Raw genomic sequence first — 24,680 nt, 5'->3', positions numbered from 1 at the left:
GCCAAAGGCTTCCTTTTTACCTTAATAAAGATGCAATAGGGACATTTATTTAACCAATAGTTAAGCACTACTATGTGCAGTGGCATTAGCAATACAAAGATACGTATAGGTGCCAACGTACAAACTCCATGAGGGGAGGAAGTCCTATTCATTGTGAAATTCCTAATGCGTTTCACACGGTAAGCATGAAAACACTTAATGAACAGAGACTTAGAAGTCCAAGACTCATTTTTTCTCTCTCTTACTTTTAACTTTTAATTGAATTCAGGAAGCAAGGGAAGCTATGGATTTAGACTCAGAGCTCTGAATCATACCCGCTGTTCACTAATTCCTATCAGAAGGCTTTGGAAATCACAGCTTCACACAGAGGTATTTTTGCCCTCAAAGAAAATTAAATTTGAAATTCAATCCTTGTTCTGTTTAAATATACTTTGTGGGGGGAAAAGAAGCCTAACAAATACTTAGGATAAGATTGGGTTTGTTGGTAAAACCAACCTTATACCCCACTGTATTAGCACAGGGGTTCTTAACACCGTTAGAAATAGCACTACTTTGAAAGTCTCCTGAGAGCCATGGTTCCTCTCCAATAAAGAATGCACAGAAGCCAACTTCCCCTCTCCCTTCACAATCAAAACATTCTACATACCATTTCGGAGGGCTCATGGGCCCCCTGAGGCCTGTCCATTGTCCCAGGTTAAGAAACCTTAAATTAGAAGGAACAGACTTGCTACATGCCAGTTTGTTATTTTGATAGAAGCACAAATTCAGTCCAAAACATCTCTCCTTTGGTCACTCATCGTTAATCTGTCACAGGAACTGGATAATGTGCTTTCTTAAAATCTATGCCACTTGCCCTGGGGAAGCCAGTCTCTGATCAGCCCCTGGAACAGACAGTGACGGCAAGGGCAACACACATGGAGAAAGAGTGAGAGTGGCTGCTCACCTGGGCAGGCATGACGTGGTACAACCTGCCCACTAAGAGCTCGGGCTGTGCAGGTGGAACGGACCAAGGCTGGAGTCCTGGCTCTGCCAATGACTTACTATGTGACCAAGGACAAGCTGCCTAATTTTAAGCCTCTATTTCCTCATCTGTAAAAATCATAACAGTCCTTATGAAGACTACTGTTATGAAGATCAAAAAACATAAAATATATATAAAGTCCTCAGAAAAGTTCCTAGCACACAGTGAAGTATTTTCAATAAATTTTAGCTACTATTTGTCGTTATTACCTGGCCTCCCGTCCTGAATCAAGAGACACAGCTACAACTCTGAACATGTGCTGCAAACAAACAGCCATTTTAAACAAAGTCAATTTAACACAGAAAAGCATGAAACAGGCTACCATTGGAAGTGGAGCTGCTTTCAAAGTTTGGCTTAAAAAAATGTTGCAAAAATGAGAATCTCTGCTGAGCTGGAGTCATAGGGAGTCCAGTAAGGTGGGAGGTTGAACATTAGTAGCTCTGCATGGCGAGAGAGAAGCATGTTGTTGGGTGAGTGGGTAGACGGTGGGGGGTAAGAAAGAGTCTGGTACATTAAGGAGATCCTGACTCCAAAGTCTTCATTGCTTCACATGGTAGGACTATCAGAAAGGTAAATAAAGAAATCTGACACAAGTCTATCTTCCTGTTTAATGCTCGAGACAGGGACTGATTTTCAGTTACTGATAAAACGAACCTGAGATTTACTCAGAACTTTCAAGATAACAAGATGCCTACATATCTACTATTTTATTTACTTCTCAAAACAACTTATTGAGATGGGTAGAGCAGAGATTATCTCCCTCATTTTACTGATGAGGAAGTAAGACCTAGACCTATCTATCTAGGTCTTACTTCCTCGTCATAGATCATATCACAGGTGATACTTATCATATCACAGATGGCTCACATCATACCATATCATAGATAGGTGACTTGTCCAAAGTTAAGGACCCAGTGTTGAGTGGCAATGCAAGCATAAGAATGCAAGTTTGGGGTGATTCCTGTTTCTTATTTATCTCTGTGGCCTGCTGAGTGCTGAACACATAAGAAAATCTATAAGCGTTTGTTGACTTGAACTGACTTAAGGAAAGTACTCTGGGTGCCTGGGCAAAGGTCAAAACAGGGCAGGCCAGAAGAACCCTCGTATCTGAAGGATGCAAACAGCAGCCACTTTAAAGGCATCATCTTATTCTGTCACAACCCTGCGATGTTAACCTACCCTGGGGTCACACAGCACAGGGGGAGCCAGGATAAAAGCCAAGGTCTGTGGGTCTCGAAGGTCTGCATTCTTCTCCAATGGAAATAAACATTCTATTTAATTTCTGGGCCTTTTTATTTAATTTGTTCAAACAGTTAATACTCAAACTCCTTCAAAGATCACTAAGTACAATTAGGTATTCTGGTTCTACCACCAGAGTGTTTTTCTAAAATGGAAGAAGCAAATTAGTAGCAGAGAACCCAAACAGATAAGGACTAAGGGAGACCAGCTTATTAAAAGAAGGCAGTGCCCACTGCTACCCTTGCAACAACTGGCAAAATTTAGGGTTCATTACAGAGAGAGCACCCATTCAGAAGTTTCCTCATAAAATCTGATTCTAAAAGGTAGGAACAAGTAAAGAAATAAAACTACAGTCTGGTCTAGTTATAAGGAAAGCTGAACTTTGTGTAGTGTATAGAGAATAAGTTTCAACTCTGACACAGAGATTGAGATTACATTACTAACATCACTAAAAAGGGATAACACACAAATGACTCCTGTCCCATTCATTCAATCCATCATTTACAGTAAAGCAGAATGCCCATAAGAATTGACTTCAGAGTCTGAAACTCTTGGGATCTAATCCCAACTCCATTAGTTACTAACTTTATATCCTTTGGGAGTTTACATCAATTCTCTATGTCTCAGTATGCACATCCGTAAAAGGCCCTCATATGGTCACTGTGAGGATTATTTCACTATATGAGAGCACTGTGTATGATTCTGCGAATCCATCAACAAACAAGACTGATGAAGTCACTGCCCTCAGAGAGCTTAAATCTAATACATACTAACTACACAAACAATTTGAACAGAGAATGAAGTTCAAACTAGTGTTGTTTTTAAGCTCTGGAATAAAAATATTCCCCAAGGGCAAATGCTGAAGAGTTTTCTGTTTCTCCAAATAGCAAATGGTTAAGAATTAAATTAATTTGGAGACACTGCTATTTGGTTTTTGTACTAGTATCTTTTCTTACAAGTAGTTTGAAGTCTGGCACATTCACGTTGTGTTTAAAATGACACGTTCAAATGAAGCAATGGTTCAGCAATTCCATTTCACCTTAGGCAGGATTCTATGGCAAAATGGCCAAGTCTTCAGGTCTGATCTAGGAAACTCACTGGGCCATCTCTTAGAGCATGATTCTTGGGTCTTCTAAACTAGCCTCATATGTCTCACTTGTTCTCAAAAATGCCTATACAGACATGAAGAAAGAGCTTCCCTCGCATATTTCTTGAATCAAAAATTTAAAAGACCTTTCAATATTCCCCGCTAAAGACTATGCAAGGCGCAGTTGTATGAAAGGGCTGTGGGGCTCCCAGGTCCATAAATGATCTTCTAGAGTAATCTATTTAGAATGGAATTCCTTTTAGATCCTCTATCAGAAGTGGAACAATTTTTCTATCTCAGGTCACTGACCCATAAAGGGGGAGAAGTTCGACCTCTGGGGGCAGGGCACAGACAAACAAAAAGACAGCAGTAACCTCTGCAGACTTAAATGTCCCTGTCTGACAGCTTTGAGGAGAGCAGTGGTTCTCCCAGCACGCAGCTGGAGATCTGAGAACGGGCTGACTGCCTCCTCAAGCGGGTCCCTGACCCCTGACCCCCGAGCAGCCTAACTGGGAGGCACCCCCCAGCAGGGGCAGACTGACACCTCACACGGCCGGCCAGGTACTCCAACAGACCTGCAGCTGAGGGTCCTGTCTGTTAGAAGGAAAACTAACAGAAAGGACATCCACACCAAAAACCCATCTGTACATCACCATCATCAAAGACCAAAAGTAGATAAAACCACAAAGATGGGGAAAAAACAGAGCAGAAAAACTGGAAACTCTAAAATGCAGAGCACCTCTCCTCCTCCAAAGGAACGCAGTTCCTCACCAGCAACGGAACAAAGCTGGACGGAGAATGACTTTGACGAGCTGAGAGAAGAAGGCTTCAGACGATCAAATTACTCCGAGCTACGGGAGGATATTCAAACCAAAGGCAAAGAAGTTGAAAACTTTGAAAAAAATTTAGAAGAATGTATAACTAGAATAACCAATACAGAGAAGTGCTTAAAGGAGCTGATGGAGCTGAAAACCAAGGCTCGAGAACTACGTGAAGAATGCAGAAGCCTCAGGAGCCGATGCGATCAAATGGAAGAAAGGGTATCAGCCCTGGAAGATGAAATGAATGAAATGAAGCGAGAAGGGAAGTTTAAAGAAAAAAGAATAAAAAGAAATGAACAAAGCCTCCAAGAAATGTGGGACTATGTGAAAAGACCAAATCTATGTCTGATTGGTGTACCTGAAAGTGACGGGGAGAATGGAAACAAGTTGGAAAACACTCTGCAGGATATTATCCAGGAGAACTTCCCCAATCTAGCAAGGCAGGCCAACATTCAGATTCAGGAAATACAGAGAACGCCACAGAGATACTCCTCGAGAAGAGCAACTCCAAGACACATAATTGTCAGATTCACCAAAGTTGAAATGAAGGAAAAAATGTTAAGGGCAGCCAGAGAGAAAGGTCGGGTTACCATCAAAGGGAAGCCCATCAGACTAACAGCGGATCTCTCGGCAGAAACCCTACAAGCCAGAAGAGAGTGGGGGCCAATATTCAACATTCTTAAAGAAAAGAATTTTCAACCCAGAATTTCATATCCTGCCAAACTAAGCTTCATAAGTGAAGGAGAAATAAAATACTTTACAGACAAGCAAATGCTAAGAGATTTTGTCACCACCAGGCCTGCCCTAAAAGAGCTCCTGAAGGAAGCGCTAAACATGGAAAGGCACAACCGGTACCAGCCACTGCAAAATCATACCGAATTGTAAAGACCATCGAGACTAGGAAGGGACTGCATCAACTAACGAGCAAAATAACCAGCTAACGTCATAATGACAGGATCAGATTCACACATAACAATATTAACTTTAAATGTAAATGGACTAAATGCTCCAATTAAAAGACACAGACTGGCAAATTGGATAAAGACTCAAGACCCATCAGTGTGCTGTATTCAGGAAACCCATCTCACGTGCAGAGACACACATAGGCTCAAAATAAAAGGATGGAGGAAGATCTACCAAGCAAATGGAAAACAAAAAAAGGCAGGGGTTGCAATCCTAGTCTCTGATAAAACAGACTTTAAACCAACAAAGATCAAAAGAGACAAAGAAGGCCATTACATAATGGTAAAGGGATTAATTCAACAAGAAGAGCTAACTATCCTAAATGTATATGCACCCAATACAGGAGCACCCAGATTCATAAAGCAAGTCCTGAGTGACCTACAAAGAGACTTAGACTCCCAAACATTAATAATGGGAGACTTTAACACCCCACTGTCAACATTAGACAGATCAACGAGACAGAAAATCAACAAGGATACCCAGGAATTGAACTCAGCTCTGCACCAAGCAGACCTAATAGACATCTACAGAACTCTCCACCCCAAATCAACAGAATATACATTTTTTTCAGCACCACACCACACCTATTCCAAAATTGACCATATACTTGGAAGTAAAGCTCTCCTCAATAAATGTAAAAGAACAGAAATTATAACAAACTATCTCTCAGATCACAGTGCAATCAAGCTAGAACTCAGGATTAAGAATCTCACTCAAAACCGCTCAACTACGTGGAAACTGAACAACCTGCTCCTGAATGACTACTGGGTACATAACGAAATGAAGGCAGAAATAAAGATGTTCTTTGAAACCAACGAGAACCAAGACACAACATACCAGAATCTCTGGGATGCATTCAAAGCAGTGTGTAGAGGGAAATTTATAGCACTAAATGCCCACAAGAGAAAGCAGGAAAGATCCAAAATTGACACCCTAACATCACAATTAAAAGAACTAGAAAAGCAAGAGCAAACACATTCAAAAGCTAGCAGAAGGCAAGAAATAACTAAAATCAGAGCAGAACTGAAGGAAATAGAGACACAAAAAACCCTTCAAAAAATAAATGAATCCAGGAGCTGGTTTTTTGAGAGGATCAACAAAATTGATAGACCACTAGCAAGATTAATAAAGAAAAAAAGAGAGAAGAATCAAATAGATGCAATAAAAAATGATAAAGGGGATATCACCACTGATCCCACAGAAATACAAACTACCATCAGAGAATATTACAAACACCTCTACGCAAATAAACTAGAAAATCTAGAAGAAATGGATAAATTCCTCAACACATACACCCTCCCAAGACTAAACCAGGAAGAAGTTGAATCTCTGAATAGACCAATAACAGGATCTGAAATTGTGGCAATAATCAATAGCTTACCAACCAAAAAAAGTCCAGGACCAGATGGGTTCACAGCCGAATTCTACCAGAGGTACAAGGAGGAGCTGGTACCATTCCTTCTGAAACTATTCCAATCAATAGAAAAAGAGGGAATCCTCCCTAACTCATTTTATGAGGCCAGCATCATCCTGATACCAAAGCCTGGCAGAGACACAACAAAAAAAGAGAATTTTAGACCAATATCCTTGATGAACATTGATGCAAAAATCCTCAATAAAATACTGGCAAACAGAATCCAGCAGCACATCAAAAAGCTTATCCACCATGATCAAGTGGGCTTCATCCCTGGGATGCAAGGCTGGTTCAATATACGCAAATCAATAAATGTAATCCAGCATATAAACAGAACCAAAGTCAAAAACCACATGATTATCTCAATAGATGCAGAAAAGGCCTTTGACAAAATTCAACAACCCTTCATGCTAAAAACTCTCAATAAATTAGGTATTGATGGGACGTATCTCAAAATAATAAGAGCTATTTATGACAAACCCACAGCCAATATCATACTGAATGGGCAAAAACTGGAAGCATTCCCTTTGAAAACTGGCACAAGACAGGGATGCCCTCTCTCACCACTTCTATTCAACATAGTGTTGGAAGTTCTGGCCAGGGCAATTAGGCAAGAGAAGGAAATCAAGGGTATTCAATTAGGAAAAGAGGAAGTCAAATTGTCCCTGTTTGCAGATGACATGATAGTATATCTAGAAAACCCCATTGTCTCAGCCCAAAATCTCCTTGAGCTGATAAGCAACTTCAGCAAAGTCTCAGGATACAAAATCAATGTACAAAAATCACAAGCATTCTTATACATCAATAACAGACAAACAGAGAGCCAAATCATGAGTGAACTCCCATTCACAACTGCTTCAAAGAGAATAAAATACCTAGGAATCCAACTTACAAGGGATGTGAAGGACCTCTTCAAGGAGAACTACAAACCACTGCTCAAGGAAATAAAAGAGGATACAAACAAATGGAAGAACATTCCATGCTCATGGGTAGGAAGAATCAATATCATGAAAATGGCCATCCTTCCCAAGGTAATTTACAGATTCAATGCCATCCCCATCAAGTTACCAATGACTTTCTTCACAGAATTGGAAAAAACTACTTTAAAGTTCATATGGAACCAAAAAAGAGCCCGCATCGCCAAGTCAATCCTAAGCCAAAAGAACAAAGCTGGAGGCATCACGCTACCTGACTTCAAACTATACTACAAGGCTACAGTAACCAAAGCAGCATGGTACTGGTACCAAAACAGAGATATAGATCAATGGAACAGAACAGAGCCCTCAGAAATAACGCCACATATCTACAACTATCTGATCTTTGACAAACCTGACAAAAACAAGAAATGGGGAAAGGATTCCCTATTTAATAAATGGTGCTGGGAAAACTGGCTAGCCATATGTAGAAAGCTGAAACTGGATCCCTTCCTTACACCTTATACAAAAATTAATTCAAGATGGATTAAAGACTTAAATGTTAGACCTAAAACCATAAAAACCCTAGAAGAAAACCTAGGCAATACCATTCAGGACATAGGCATGGGCAAGGACTTCATGTCTAAAACTCCAAAAGCAATGGCAACAAAAGCCAAAATTGACAAATGGGATCTAATTAAACTAAAGAGCTTCTGCACAGCAAAGGAAACTACCATCAGAGTGAACAGGCAACCTACAAAATGGGAGAAAATTTTCGCAACCTACTCATCTGACAAAGGGCTAATATCCAGAATCTACAATGAACTCCAACAAATTTACAAGAAAAAAACAAACAACCCCATCAAAAAGTGGGCAAAGGACATGAACAGACACTTCTCAAAAGAAGACATTTATGCAGCCAAAAAACACATGAAAAAATGCTCACCATCACTGGCCATCAGAGAAATGCAAATCAAAACCACAATGAGATACCATCTCACACCAGTTAGAATGGCAATCATTAAAAAGTCAGGAAACAACAGGTGCTGGAGAGGACGTGGAGAAATAGGAACACTTTTACACTGTTGGTGGGACTGTAAACTAGTTCAACCCTTGTGGAAGTCAGTGTGGCGATTCCTCAGGGATCTAGAACTAGAAATTCCATTTGACCCAGCCATCCCATTACTGGGTATATACCCAAAGGACTATAAATCATGCTGCTATAAAGACACATGCACACGTATGTTTATTGAGGCATTATTCACAATAGCAAAGACTTGGAACCAACCCAAATGTCCAACAATGATATACTGGATTAAGAAAATGTGGCACATATACACCATGGAATACTATGCAGCCATAAAAAATGATGAGTTCACGTCCTTTGTAGGGACATGGATGAAATTGGAAATCATCATTCTCAGTAAACTATCGCAAGAACAAAAAACCAAACACCGCATATTCTCACTCATAGGTGAGAATTGAACAATGAGAACACATGGACACAGGAAGGGGAACATCACACTTCGGGGACTGTTGTGGGGTGGGGGGAGGGGGGAGGGATAGCATTGGGAGATATACCTAATGCTAGATGACGAGTTGGTGGGTGCAGCGCACCAGCATGGCACATGTATACATATGTAACTTACCTGCACGTTGCGCACATGTACCATAGAGCCTAAAGTATAATAATAATAATAATAATAATAAAAAAGAAAAAAAAAAAAAAAGGGGGAGAAGTTCAATGGATAGCTAAATGAGTTTTGAGGTACACTGTTAAATTTTAGATTAGGAGCAGGGGATCTAAACTCCTCAAGAAATAAGTAAAACATTTCAGTTCCATAATAAGTTCACTTTAAGGAGAAAGAGGGAGAATAGGAGAAGTAAAAGGCCTGAAAAAGACAAAAGTAGAGAGAGGCAAGTAAGGACAGAGACAGAAAAAGATTTATAAAGAAAAAAAAAAAATCCCAAGGGCACCGAGAAGAATATAGACATTTTTGAGCAACACACCCATCTTGTGGCCATTTCAGATACTGCCACACCAAATTTAATTCTTGAACCTTTGCAACGGTAACAGACAGTGGAATGGGTTGGAAAGCATTGGGAACATAGAGTCAGAGGCCTGAGTTCTACTAGGGTGCTCTGTCACTATACAGCTGGTACGACTTGGGTAAGTCACTTGATGTGCCCTATTGTATCTCACAGGGTATTGTGAGGAAGAAATAAGATGCTTTTAAGAACTATATCAATACTACAAATTACAACAATATCATAATATTAAAACACAACAATGGTCGGCGCAGTGACGCACACCTGTAATCCCAGCACTTTGGGAGGGAGAGGTGGGTTGATCACTTGAGTCCAGGAGTTCGAGACCAGCCTGGGCAACACAAAGAGACCTTGTCTCTACACAAAATAAAAAAATAATTAGCTGGGAAATGGTGGCACATGCCTGTACTCGCAGCTACTTGGGAGGCTGACATGGGAGGATCGTTTGAGTCTGGGAGGTTGAGGCTGCAGTGAACCATGATTGTGCCGCTACATTCCAGCCAGGGTGACAGAGCAAGACCCTTCTCAAAAGACCAAATATCACAACAATGACAACAAAAGTAGCTATCTGTTTCCTAGACTGGCATGTGAGGCAAAGTATTTCCAATTCTCACCTTGATTATCAGGAAGTACAGTTAACCTTTGAACAACACGAGTTAGGGGCATTGACGCCCTGTGCACCTGAAAATCCACGTGTAACTTCTGACTCCCCCAAACTTTACTTACTAATGGCTTACTATTGACCAGAAGCCATACTGAAAACATAAAGTCAATTAATATATATTTTGTACGTTATAGGTATTATATACTGAATTCCTACAATATAACGAGCTAGAGAAAATATTAAGAAAATCGTAAGGAAGAGAAAATATATTTACTATTCACTAAGTGGAAGTGGATCATCATAAAGGTCTTCATCCTGGTTGTCATCATGATGCGTAGGCTGAGGAGGAAGAGGAAGAGGGGTTGGTCTTTCTGTCTCAAAGGTAGCAGAGGCAGAAGTGGAGGAGGCAGAGGTAGAAGGGGAGACAGGAGGCATAGTTGGTGTAACTTTTATTGAAAAAAATCCACGTACAAGTGGACCCATGCAGTTCATACCATGTTATTCAAAGGTCAACTGTACAACTGAGTAAACCAAGCCACAATTTACAAACATTTAAAAAATAATGGAAAGGGGTTTCAGTGAGTTGCAGAGCAAAAGTTACCTTTGTAAATTCCACACGAAAAAGTTCAAAAGCTTGTTTCCAAACAAGCTTTTGGAACCACATATCATGACCCACCCTTTCGAGGTCTAATGGGCTTGAACCACAGATCATCATGTGCACTCACACCTCACACAAGCCACAGAATGCAGGGCTCAGGATGCACTTGCCAATGACTTTTCCTGATTTCGAACTGGCAAGTTACCACTGAATTACCACTTTGCCAATAACAGGTTCAACTATTGTGTGTATCTCTCTTAAAATTTTTTGGTATTAAGTATAGCTGCCAGAAGACAACCAATCATCACTAACTAAACTGTATATACCATATCTCACCTTCTGGCAGAAAAATCCCATTCTCTTATGTTCTGGTGAATCTGTACTCTTTTCAGGCTATGAGCCAATTTCAAGAAAAACTACTATCTCACCTGAAATCATGTGCAAATAGGGGGAAACATCCAAAGTGTACCCCAAACATGCAAAGTTCTCCAGGGCTAGAAGGAATGATATATCTAAGCATAAAATATATGTGCTGTGCAGACACACTGAAGGCAGCCTTGTCAGACTTAACTCATTGAAGGCATAGGCAAGAAAAAAAAGACAGTAGATACCTCCTATCTGGACTTTCCCCACCTTTCCATACATGGAAATAAAGGATCCATATATTATTAAAGTGTTTCAAGCTAATGGAAATCCAAAAGGTAAAACTTCTGGCTGGAAACTATTAAGCTTTGCCCAAATCCATGTTAACTCTTCTTTGTAAAACACATGGTAGACACTCAACAGTGTAATTATTCATTCACTTATTCAATCAATATTTATAAGCGAGATCCTGTTCCTGGTACTGCGGATTCAGCAGTAAACCAAAGAGATTGTCTCTTCTGCTGCACAGCCTCCATTCTAGTAGGGAAAAATAAGATAGGGTAAGGAGGTAACGGCATAAAGGTTGGGGGAGCTGCTACTTTAGATACTGCAATTTGAGAAGCTGTGGCTATATGAGCCAAAGACTGGATGAGGGGACAGTGAAGCCATGCAGACATTCAGGAGAACATTACAAGCAGAGAGACCGACCAGTGCAAAGGTCTGAGAACAGCAAGGAGGCCAGCGTGTCTGAACTGGAAGAAGAAGGGGGAAATGTAGTAGGAGAAAGAATCAGAGTTTAAGGAAAAACTCTAAAATCCAATGAATCTTTATGTATAAAACCGTTCACATCACAACAACAAAAATTTAAACAAGAGTGGCGGGCCGGGTGTGGTGGCTCACACCTGTAATCCCCGCACTCTGGGAGGCTGAGGCGGGTGGACCACTTGAGGTCAGGAATTTGAGACCAGCCTGGTCAACATGGCGAAACACTGTCTCTACTAAAAATACAAAAAAGTAGCTGGGCATGGTGGCGCACCTGTAATCTCAGTTACTTGGGCGGCTGAAACAGGAGAATTACTTGAACCCGGGAGGCAGAGGTTGCAGTGAGCTGAGATTGCACCACTGCACTCCAGCCTGGGTGACAGAGTGAGACCCTGTCTCAAAAAAAAAAAAAACAAACAGCAGCAAAAGCAAACAAATTAAAAAAACAAACAAACAGAGGGGCACAGTTAAATAAACTGTAGCACAGTGAGGCAAATTCAAGCAGAGGAATTATATAACCATTTACAACTGATTATTTACACACAATATCTCAGTGAGGAAAATCCGTGTAACTGCATGAAACAGGAAGAAAAATGATACTGACTGTATGAACTCAATTATTTAAGAACGCATAAAAAACATTTGGAAAGAAAAGGAGCAAAATTGAATGCAGGATGCCTCTGGATTGTGGAAATGTGAGTTTTCAGCAAAGGAGACATGTGATAGAGAAGAGCCAGGGAGGGAGCCACTGTGGAAACAGGAAAGGATGGTGACGGTTAGATTAGGATGTTCATAATGAAGGTGGTGATGATCAGAGTCAGGATATATTCTGACGACAGGCATAGACGTGGAGTGTGAGAAAGAGAGGAGTCAAGAGGACAGCAAGGTTTTTGGCCTGAGCAACCAGGTACCCCTAATTGAGATGGGGACACTGAGAAAGGGGATTTTGGAGGCAAAGAAATCATGAATGAAAAAGAGGCAGCATCCTCTTGTGTGCTGAACCAGGCTGAGGTGGGAAGTGTGACTCAAAGAATCTCAGAACTCACTTGGTTCTATCTATGCTTTGTGCAAACCTATTCTCTTTGAAAATATTACTGTAAAATGTTTGTTATCTACTTAACGATCAGGGAGGAAATAATTATAGTTGTAGCCATCATTTCTTGAACCCTTACTAACTACCAGGCACTATGTTAAACACTGTACATACGATATCGTAGCTAATCCCCACATAGAAAAGCACTTAACCATAGTACCAAGCACATGGTAAACTATCATTAACTGTTAGCCGTAATACCTATGAAGTATGTAACATTTTAAATGGAATGTAAACTCTGATGATTATTTTAGTTACCAGAAGTTCTATTTCCTTTTTTTTTTCTAATCCACTATTCATTTTATATTATGATTTCTACTGTTTCTCAGGCTAATAGGTAGTTTTTGTATTCCTCCTTTAACAGATAGGGGAGCCATTCAGAGGTCCTAACTTTATGCAAAGGCCTCACTTTTCAGCTGCCTCCTAAAGGCCCAAAATCATATCCACTATGTCTGTGTGAGCATTAAACCCCTAATAGCTACACAGTTCCATACTCCCCTGAGATGTGTTATATCAGTTTACACACACTAGTTGAGCTACTTTGTTTTAAATACCTGTGCATTTCTATTTCAAGTTCTTCCAGGCATTTAAACATTTCTTGGTGTATATTTTATTTAGCCTCTCTATATGTTAAAAGAAGGGTAATCTGAGTTAGCTCAGTCTGACATATAACCAGAATGAGAAGTAAAATATTATTTTACAGAAGCAGAAACTGAGCCCTAAATAAGTGAGCCCAGGGAGGTTGAGGCTACAGCGAGCTGTGACTGCACCACTGCACTCCAGCCTGGGTAACAAGAGTGAGACCCTGTCTCAAAAAAAGCCCCACAGAAAATAAATACAATACAATATAATACAATACAATGTTATGATAACATAAACACAAGAAGATCCTATATCTTTTTACTTTAAAAAAATTGTGCAAATCACAAATGCCATTTGAAGTGATCAAACTGAGTTTTCTTCATGTATTATTAGCTTCGTTTTAGGGAATTTTTGACCAGAACAAATGTTGAAAGTTAAGGCCAGGCATGGTGGCTCACTCCTGTAATTCCAGCACTTTAGGAGGCCAATGTGGGAGGATCACTTGAGCCTAGGAGTTTGAGACTAGCCTGCGCAACATAGTGAGAACCCATATCTACAAAAAAAAGTTAAAAATTAGCTGGGTGTAGTGGCACATACCTGTAGTCCCAGCTACTCAGGAGGCTGAGGTGAGAGGACCACTTGAGCCTGGGAGGTCAAGGCTGCAATGAGCTATAATTGCACCACTGCACTCTAGCCTTGCCTCAAAAAAAAAAAAAAAAAAAAAAAAACCAGCACAGTAGAAGAAATCATGAAACCTGAATTCTGCCACTAACTAGGTGTATGACTAGGGAACTACAACCTCTTTTTGTTTTGATTTGTCTTCAAAACAGGGATATTAATACTCTTCCTACAGTTTGGGGGTTGGGGGGGGGACAATGAGATTTCATTCATAGGATAATAATATATAGGAAAGTATTTTGGGGAAAAAAAGGTTAAGAGTTATATAATACAGAAGAAAACATCATTAATATTATTTATATATTATAAATGTTAACATTAATATTATGTATTATAAATGTTATAAATATAATACATAAATAATTATGTATTATAAATGATCAGGAATAGTGAGACACTAAGTGAAAAACAGAATGTTAACTAATGCAAAATTATTTTACCTTCATGTTGCAGGCTAATTCCATTAGTTTTTTTGCATTTTCTTCTGAGCGGTATCTCTTAGGAAGCTGAACCCTAAAGAATTTCAAGGCACCTTCAAAGTCTGTCAACAGCAGGTCATCTTTCGAAGTCTTGAAGAAAATATAAACACATGTAGAAAAAATGTGTTGCTATAAGGATGCACAAGAAGTTTTTTATATTCTCAGCACTTTTCAGCACTTTTACAATCCCCAGAAGATACTTCTTAGCTTTTGTCAGAGCCACCTGCATACATCCACTGTTAGGGGTAATGCTAGATTTCCAGCACTTTTATAATCCCCAGAAGATATTTCTTAGCTTTTGTCAGAGCCACCTGCATACATCCACTGTCACGGGTAATGCTAGTGCACAGTGACTGCTCAGAATGAGACTACAACCAATGTATTGCAAGTGCAGAGCAGGGAATGACAGATAACTCGGCTAATAAATAAATGAGTACCTTTAATAATCCAAGGGCGACATTAAAAATAACACTTATTCCCTGAAAGAGAACAGACAAAAAGAACACTGTCAGTTTTTATATCTCGACTATTATGCTATTTGTCCTCAGAATACCCCACATTTTTAAAGAAATTGTGAAAACTTTAGGAAGGAAATGAATTATCTCAGAACTACCTTGAAAAATAAAAACTAAAGGGCCATTGAAAAGCTGCTTAAAGACCTAGTTTCCCATTTTTCTGAGAGAAGAGCTTTTCTTGCCCTATTCTCATATTCAATAATAAGAAATGCTTTTCCAAAGTATTCCATGCTTCCAAACCAAAAGATCAGTCATAAAGTTGTGATCTCTCAGGAAATAACTACTGGGGAACTTTTCCTTTATCTTGTGCTGTCCCAGTCCATGCACAGCAACCACTCTGTCAATAAGCCCTATATTCCAGAACTGAATCTGCTCATGGCTCCCTCCATTCTGCAAATCCTGGGGCTAAGAACAAAGGAGAGAAAGCACTAACATCTGTTGATCAAGTTAAACTGCTTAAGCTGCTGGGCCTCAGTTTCCATAACTAATACTCTCCTATGGGTTTTCTGAGATAATTAGCTGAAAAGTTTATGTAAATTACTTAGCATGCCACCTGGCCCTTAGTAGCTACTTAACAGATGGTTGTTTATACTAGTAAAAAGCTAGAAACAATGTAAAAGTTTGTGATTAGAAATTGGTTACATAAAGTACAGCACATCCAAATAATGGGATACTTGGCAGCAACTAAGAAAAATGGCATATTTGGTAATATTTATTTCTTCTGTTTCTTAGAATATTTCAAGCTGAGTGGTAGATACAAATTATGAATTTTTGTATGTTTTGAATATAGCATAATTAAAAAGGATAGTACAGGTGTGTATGTTCAAGTATATGAAATTTAAAAAGAGGATACCAAAGAGTATAAATAACAATCATATTTTTAAATATACACATAGAGAACCATAATATATATAATGTTCCATCCATATGGAAAACCATACTATTCCGTATAGTAATTATATATACACATATATGAACACACAAAAAAGGCTGAAAGGATACTACTTTTAAGGAGGTAACCTACAGACAGTGGGATCTTGAGTATTTTAAATTATTTTTACTTATATTTTCTATAAACATATATTATTTTTATAAGTATGTTTTTCTTAAACAAATAAACACACCACACAAAATCCAAAATTACGTCATGGCAAAGACTGTAATTTACTCTAATATCTATTTTCTCTTTAGTAATAAATCTCTAATTTTTAGCAAATTCCTGCTCAGCTTATTTTTTAAAAAGTCTCCCTTGCAGCTAGGTGTGGTCATGTAACTAAGTTCTGACCATAAAGTGGAAATACTGGATGGAACTTCCAGGAAGTCTCTTTTGAAAATAGAGGAGGCACCCTCTCCCATCCTCTAATCCTCCTGGCTTGAATATGATATAATGGCTGGTGTGCTACTCCTCCATACGGCTAACAGCCAGAGTGAAGGGAAGGCACGCTACTGCCAACATTCTGACTTTTTTTCACAAGAGAGAAAAAAGCTATTTTTTAAAATCACTGTTACTTTGGGTTTCTTCATTCAATACAGCCAAACCTAATATGAACTAATACAAATGTCTAATTCAGTATGTCTTTTCATATCAGAGTACACCTTTAACAAATATGATCATTAGCTTTAGTCCAAGGAAGTCACTTAAACCTAGATTTCCTAGCAATAAAATAAAATAACTAAAGAGACCAATTCTGTTTTGACAGAGCTGACATTCAAAACAGAATTTGTTCTCCTCACGTACACTGCAAACAAAAGCCAAAGTGCTGTGGCCTCTGATACATACCTCACATAAAAGCAGGTCGATGATATGGAAGACCATGTAGAGAGGGAATTTTGCAGTGAAAAGAGTAAGAAACCACTGGGAGGCATACATGTGCGCTTCAAGGCTTATATCCAGGAAGTGGTTGTACAGGTCAGGAATGTATTCCTGAAATAGCAAACCAATTAGTTCTGGGCACATATGCATCTGTCCAATTCCCACTAAGGAGGCTCATAAATCTACCAGGAATAGGCCAAAAAAGTAAAATACTTGTGTTTTTCTAAAAATCTCCAAAGTGCTTAGAACACTTATCATCTGGTATTAAGCTGGCACTCAACTCTTTTTTCCAGACCACAAACTAGTTCTAAAGAAAGAGGAATCCCCAAAATGGTGACAAGTATTTGGAAAGCCTGTTTTTCTGTCCAAATTATAAAACATTTGGGAAAGTTTGTTTCACTTTTGTTATGAGTTTCCTAACCAGTCAGCTTCAGAGCCTTGGGGAGTACTTCTTGACTGAGTTAGCTGTGGAAAAGACCCATACAAAGTCATCTGATCTTTTGGGAGTTTATCAGCTCACATCTATGACGTGTGAAAGTTTAATACTTTGTTAATCTTTGCATCATAATCACATAGTGATAAAGGATAAAAATGAAACCCATCCTTAGCCACGGATCGCTAAGGCAATTACCACTGCTCCCTGGCACCATTTCCTCAATTTGGTGTTCCTTAGTCCTGTACTCTTTTTGTCAAACACAAGCTGGTTTCTCTTTTTACCTGCATGAGGCGCTCCAACTGGTAAAATTTGCAATGCAAATCTTCAAAGTTTTGCTTGAAAAGTTCCCTGAGCCCATAGTCAAACATGATCTTGACCAGAACACTGAATGCCTGTTCTTCAGGCATCTGTAACAGATAGGCAAGTTGTTGGGTAGGGAGGATGGCGGTGGGGAATCACAAAACATACAGAAGTTTTCTCAGGATATTAAATCCAGCTTTATATTATTGCCTTACCAGAAAATTTAGTGCTATGCAGAAACTCAGGCCTAAGGTTGTGTTTAAAACATTTATTCATTCAGACAAGGAATAGTTAACGATGACTACTCTTTGTCAGCATGGTTCCTGTCCTCAAGGAGTCTCTCACACAGCCAGTATTAAAATAACTGTAATAGGAATTAGACATCAGTGATAATACAAGAACAGGAAGGCCTGTATCTGCCTAAGGCAGTCAGAAACAGACTTTGTAGGAAGGACAGAATTTGAGCTGAGCAGAAATAGGCTGATATACAGTGTAGGTGTCATCTTTCCCAAATCCTGGGACCTCTGTTTAACCATTTTTCCTCCCTTAGCTGCTATTTCATTCTAGCAAAATTGTTTTTCTTCCTCGTTGTTAAAAATATAGCTTGTTTTAGAAGAACCTTACATATTCTAAGGCTTGCAGTAATGCTTAAAGTACTACAAAAGCCTCCTTCACTTCTATTTACATTTATAATAATACCTACATTTTCCATAGTTTTATGGATAATTATTTCCCTGAGAACTTGGCAAGATATTTTCAAAAGAGAAAAAAGAAGCACTGGAAATGTTATTTAAGGATTGGTATGAATATAGCAAGCCTTCAAAAAAGTCAAGAAGGTGGGCAGGCTTCTGTGGAACAAGATGATGGAGGCGGGCTGAGCACAGAAATCACTGAGAAGAAAGCAGAACTAAAGAGCAAATCAGATTAAGTAATAAGTGAGAAAAGCATAGCAGATCACTACTGGAAAGTTAAGAGTATCTGGGGCAAAAGCCCAGATCTTTGAAGTCTTTGTCATGGAAGGCAACTTCACTTTGCCACATGCAAGGAGATGTGGCCTAACCCACAGTGGTGATTCTGATGCTAAGTAGCCCATCTCCCCTCACTCTAAACAAGCACTTATAACACTCCGGCAAGCAGCAAGAGTTCAAAACAAGACATACAGGGTCTGATTGGAAAACCCATTTTCAAGGGGATAAATGTCCTTGAACTGAAGGTGAGAACGAAGATAAATCACCCAGGCTTGTGGGACTTTGAGATATAAAGTCTCATTAAAACAACAAAACAAAATAAAAACTCAACCTCTTTATTCATGTCATAGCTTTATCATATTTTTACATGACTACCAATAGCAACAAGCTGGGTTCAGTTAAGAAAAACCAAAGTGGTTTTTGTTTTACTTGTACAGGTTGGGCAACCCATATCTGAAAATACAAAATGCTCCAAAATCTGAAACTTTTTAAACACTGACATGATGCTAAAAGGAAATGCTCACTGGAACACTTTGGATTTTTGGATTTGGGATGCTCAACCGGTATAATGCAAATATTCCAAAATCCAAAATCCACAATACTTCCGGTCCCAAGCATTTCAGATAAGGGATACTCAAACTTGTATTGCAATCTTCATAAAATGGCTTAATACTCTTGAAGAGCTTCCTGTTGCTTAGAAAAGCAACATTCAGACTCCTTACCTGGGCTCCAAAGCTCTCCCTAGCTCTCTCCTCAACTCCCAATCACTCAGGATACTCCAGTCACACTGTCCTCCTTTCAGTTCCTCCCATACATCAAGTGTTTCCCCAATTTAGGACTTCTATATACTGTACCATTCACTTGCCCATTAACACTCTATTCTCTACTTCCTTTTCAAATAGATCTATTATTTTCTTAACAACATTTTGAAAAGTTAACACAGAAAAGTACAAAAGAAAATGATATCCCTTATCATTTTCCAGGCTGCTCCTTAAAGGTCACGTCCCCTGAGAATCTTTTAATCTAAGTAAGACTCTCTTGTTACAATCTTACACCAAACTTTTTATTATACCTTAATAGCACCACTGAAAGTAATAAATGATATACTTGTGTGATTATTTGCTTAAAGCTAGTTGGATTCACAAGCTCTGTATCCATGAGGATTGAGACCAAGTCTCTTATTTACCTCTGATCTTCAGCACAGTACAGATCATAACAGGTACTCAAAACTCTTTGCTGACATCACCTGTGTGGTATTCTTGCCAAGCATTTTAAACTGAATCATGAGAAAATGAGACAAATCAAGAATGTGGGACATTTTATATGACAATTTGTCTGAATTTTTCAAAACTATCAATGGCATGAAACACAAAAAAAGTCAAAGGAGTAATTTAGATTAAAAGAATAAAGAGAAATGACAATTCAATATTTGAATCTTCATTAGATCTTGATTAGAAAAAAAGCTAGACTCTATGGAGTAGACAATTGGGAGAAAATTGAATGTGTATTGTGTATCAGACATTACTGAATCAATGTGGAATTTATTGGATGTGATCATGGTATTACGTTATGATACAGAATTCTGTTGCTCCCAGAAGGCATATATATGATCAAGTATTTAGGAGTCTTGATGTTTGTTATTTACTTTCAAGAATAATTTCAAAAAAAAATTTAAGTAAAAAAGAAAATGTGTGTTTATGCAGAAAAGAGAAAAAGAGAGATGCAGAGGGAGACAAACAAAAAGCAGTGTGGAAAATATTAATTGGTAAACTAGATAAAGACTGTTCACCTTAACACTGTTTAGAGTTTTCTGTGGATTTGAAAGAAAATAAAAAAGGTGGAGGGCAAAGGTGTTTGCTAAGCCAATGAATGAATAAAATGGTACTAAAAGAAAACCAACTTTTCTGCCTTCCTCCTACCCCAGTACATAAATCTCAAAACAAGTATTAATGACAGTGGCTACTTTAGAGAAGATGAAACGTCCCCAAGGGTTCAACCAACATTAAAGTCTCTCCAATCATCCTATTAATAAAAAGGAAGTCTACCCCTGTACTAGTTTTCAACATTGCCGTTTATTCTCATCATATATCTCCTCCACAATGACATTAAGTTAATTTAAGGAAAAATTAACTTAATTAAGGAAAAAGTTTCCAGCTATAGGGGTTAAAATTCATGCCTTAAGAGTCTGTCCAAACCCAATATAAAACCATGCTCAAGCCTAAGGTTAGTATAAGCTGAGGCAGGCCATGTGTTAAGTCATAACAGAGACCTAATTACTCACATGGAGAAGGAGCACAGCAGCAAGAAATGACTGGCCCTGGCAATAACCAATCTCTTCATCATACACAGAATAAGCCTGGAAAATAAAACACACAGAGGAAATGTAAATGAATGTAGCCACTTGTGGGCCATGGTGGCATTATAGGACCTTGAATACAGAACCCTGGAAGATGCTACCCACACTGGGACAGCATTTTGACAGACAATAAGTGGTGTCAATACTTCTCTCCAATCTTAACTTTTTCTTTACAATGAATACAGCAATCACCACTCCATTTCCTGTGGCGAAGGAGTAGGGAAGATTAAGCAAAAACCACTTCTGCATGATGTTCTCTCTTCTTGGGATGTCCTTTCCCTTTCTGCCTGAAACATGCACTCTTCCTTCAGGCACCAAACTTATTTCAATTCCCCCAGAATGAATTCCTCTCTTCTCTGCCTCTATGGCACCTGCTATACGTGCATGGTTGTTATTATATTATTACCACACTGCATTTCATTTTATTTTTAGAGACAGGGTCTTGCTCTGTTGCTCAGGCTGGAGTGCAGTGGTACAATCATGGCTCACTGCAGCCTCAACCTCCTGGGCTCAAGGGATCCTGCCCCATCAGCCTCCTGAGTAGCTTGGACCACAGGCTTGCACCCACATGCCTGGCTAATTTTTAAAAATTTTTTATAGAGATGGGATCTCAACTATGTTGCCCAGGCTGGTCTCTAACCCCTAGGCTCAGACTATCCTCCTGCCTTGGCCTCCCAAAGTACTGGGATTACAGGTGTGAGCCAATGCGCCTGGCCCACACTGCATTTTTTTTTTTTTAAATAGAGACAGGGTCTCACTATGTTGCCCAGGCTGGTCTCAAACTCCTGAGCTCAAGTGATCCTTCTGCCTCAGCCTCTCAAAGTGCCAGGATTACAGGCGTGAGCCACCAAGGCCAGCCCCACACTGCATTTTACATGTCCATCTTCTTGCCAGATGGTAGGCTTTGTGAGGGACAGGGTGATGTTCTATTCAACCTAGTCAGCACCTCATATACAGCATGCAGTCACTAAACACTGTTAATGTTATTCATTTTTCTTTCTGAGAAAAGCTCTTTTGGCAAAGACACCAAAATATAATTCTTTCCACAATACCAGTAATAACTTTTCTGATAAGCAAGATTACTCTGAAACCATTTGTGGGTTCCTCTGGAATTCTTATTTTTATTTTTCTTGGCAGCAAATGATTACTACCCTCTCCTCTGAACATTATTTTGAATAGAATATTGACATCTAACCTTCTTCATGGTTTACTCTTTGGTTTTTTAGTTCTTTTTCAGAGTTCTGTTTTTATGACTGGTATTTGCAGTTCTCACGTAAATGTGGTAGAAAGGGAAATTCCTATAGCTTCAAGATGCTATTCCTTGTTTGACAGATTTATTTCTTGTGAAACTCCCTTTGTTTTCCACTTATTTTTTTGTGCCAAGGTTCCTCTGTGTCCCAAGAAAGCAACTTAGAATTGGGTATGTTTAGAATATATAACTCTTAGCAAAATATGGTGCCAATACTTATTAGATGCTAGTCAAGTTAATATGCAACCAAGTTTTATCACTAGCTTTGGTGAAAACTATAGCTTTTAAAAATACATATATTATGATCATGCATTCATAAATTTTCATAGAATTCAATGTAATCTTATTATACCACACCCATTTCATCACAGTTTATCTGACAAGAAGGCTACGGGATGAGAAACATACATACTTTTCCAGAGACAAGACATGCAAAGAGGGCTTTAGAAATGATCAGTTTATAATACAATGAGGCACCACTTTCCTATCAAATTAATAACAATTAACAAATGTTATTACCAGTATTAATACTGTGTTAAAAATGAGTAGTAATATATGCTAACACAGCTCTCTGGAAAACAGGCAATGTCTTTGAAGATATCCATTAACAGTTTTATCAGTTACAAAAGAACAGAGGCTTTAGAGTTAGTCAGAGTTGGGCTAAAATCCCACAACTCCCAATGTCTAGATATGGATCTTTTCTTTTTTTTTTGAGATGGAGTCTCGCTCTGTCACCCGAGGTGGAATGCAGTGGCGCAATCTCAGCTCACTGCAATCTCCGCCTCTCGGGTTCAAGCAATTCTCCTGCCTCAGCCTCCCAGGTAGCTCGGATTACATATGCCCACCACCACGCCCAGCTAATTTTTGTATTTTTAGTAGAGATGGGGTTTCATCATGTTGGCCAGGCTGGTCTCAAACTCCTGACCTCAGGTGATCCACCCACCCTGGCTTCCCAAAGTCCTGGGATTGCAGGCGTAAGCCACCGTGCCCAGCCTAGATATGAATCTTGAGCATGTAACTTACTTTATTTGTAATATGAGAATAAGCCTAGTATTAATAACACAGAGTTGATGTATTCTTCTCATTTAGTCCTCTCATTTAACATGCTCAGCACAGAGCTTCACCAATTATGTATTAATAATAGGATGAAACTGTACTGAATTTCTATAGGTAGAAAATGGAGGGGAGCATATTTTTCAGGCTGATGGAAGATAAAGGAATCATATACATGTGAAATTATATGATACATTTGGAAAATGTTTGGAGTATAAGTTTCATGTTGGCTGTAATGAAATCTGGGGGAAGAAAAGACATTTCACTAATTCATCAACATTTAATGAACACCTACTATAGACCAAGCACTGTGCCAAGTGCTACAGATGCTACCATAACTAAGAAATGATCCCTGCCCTTGAAGACATCGCAGTTCAGTGGGGAAGTTAGACAAGTGAATCAACCAGAGCACAGTGAGAAGTTCAATGTAGTTAATGCATCCAATAATTGGAGAAGCAGCAATAAGGGCTAAGTCAGGATATAATACAAAGTATCTTCAACACTAAGCTAAGGAATCCAGGGAAATGAACTAGGACTTTTCATTTAATTCCATGGGTTATAAAGTAGCAGTTATAAAGGTTTCTGTGGAGGCCACTGAAATGATCTAATTCTGCGTTAGGCAAGGAACAAAGAATAAACAGGCTAGAACCCAAAGGCAGAGCAGCTTTTGTAAAACTTCCAGCAACGTAAGATACTGGCCTGTACCAGGGCAGTGAGAAGACAGCATGAAGCTAAGAAAGACATCAGTCATATCTAACTCAACCTAGACAAAGACAGGACTGAAAACCAACAGAAATTGTCTGCAGCAGGACAATGGTATGGGAGAAAAGGAGGACTATGTTTAATTTAAAAAGATACAACAACTTAATGTAATGTGGGTCTTGTTGGCTCTTGATTCTAACTAGCCGTATTAAGGATATTTGAATATGGAGACTAATTAATTGGTAAAGATGGATAAACTTAATTTTTAGAGATGTAGTATTAAAAAATTAGGATCATGATGTCTAAGATTTGTTTTAAAGTACTTCAGGAAAAAGGAAAAAAAAGATGAAGCAACTGTGCCAATACATTGATAAATAATCAATTAGTGTGGGGGATATTAACTATACTTACCAGTTAGACTAATCATTATACTAATTAATGTTTATGTTTGAAATTTTTCATAATAAACCATGTTTTAAAATGAACTGTATTTTTAAACCCATTCTGTTTGATATAATTGACAGACTTTTACATGGAGACTAATTGTCTGCTGGAAATTTAGACCTTGAGTTAATGTAGATTTGTGAACATCTGTACAGTGATGATAGCTGAAGCTTTGGG

General features: G+C 38.8%; 1 protein-coding gene across 6 annotated transcripts in view; it reads right to left on the bottom strand.

The window, feature by feature from the left end:
- RABGAP1 (RAB GTPase activating protein 1) overlaps positions 1-24,680 on the bottom strand; it is a 177,811-nt gene that overhangs the window by 19,949 nt on the left and 133,182 nt on the right. For 4 of the 6 annotated variants that reach the window (XM_054502511.2, XM_054502510.2, XM_054502508.2 and 1 more), the window contains 5 exons: positions 20,981-21,055; positions 17,713-17,838; positions 16,963-17,106; positions 15,105-15,146; positions 14,629-14,757 (listed from right to left, as the gene is read on the bottom strand). In XM_054502511.2, coding sequence (XP_054358486.1) covers positions 14,629-14,757; positions 15,105-15,146; positions 16,963-17,106; positions 17,713-17,838; positions 20,981-21,055 — 516 coding nt within the window. Of the gene's footprint in view, positions 1-14,628; positions 14,758-15,104; positions 15,147-16,962; positions 17,107-17,712; positions 17,839-17,946; positions 19,976-20,980; positions 21,056-24,680 lie in introns of those variants that run through there. The other 2 variants (XM_063649920.1, XM_054502513.2) reach the window with 2 other exon arrangements.

The sequence above is a fragment of the Pongo pygmaeus genome, chromosome 13 (assembly GCF_028885625.2).
Source record: "Pongo pygmaeus isolate AG05252 chromosome 13, NHGRI_mPonPyg2-v2.0_pri, whole genome shotgun sequence".
In the NCBI taxonomy this organism is placed as follows: Eukaryota; Metazoa; Chordata; class Mammalia; order Primates; family Hominidae; genus Pongo; species Pongo pygmaeus.
Note: the sequence above shows the minus strand (reverse complement) of the source record. Positions and strands in the feature narration are given on the sequence as shown.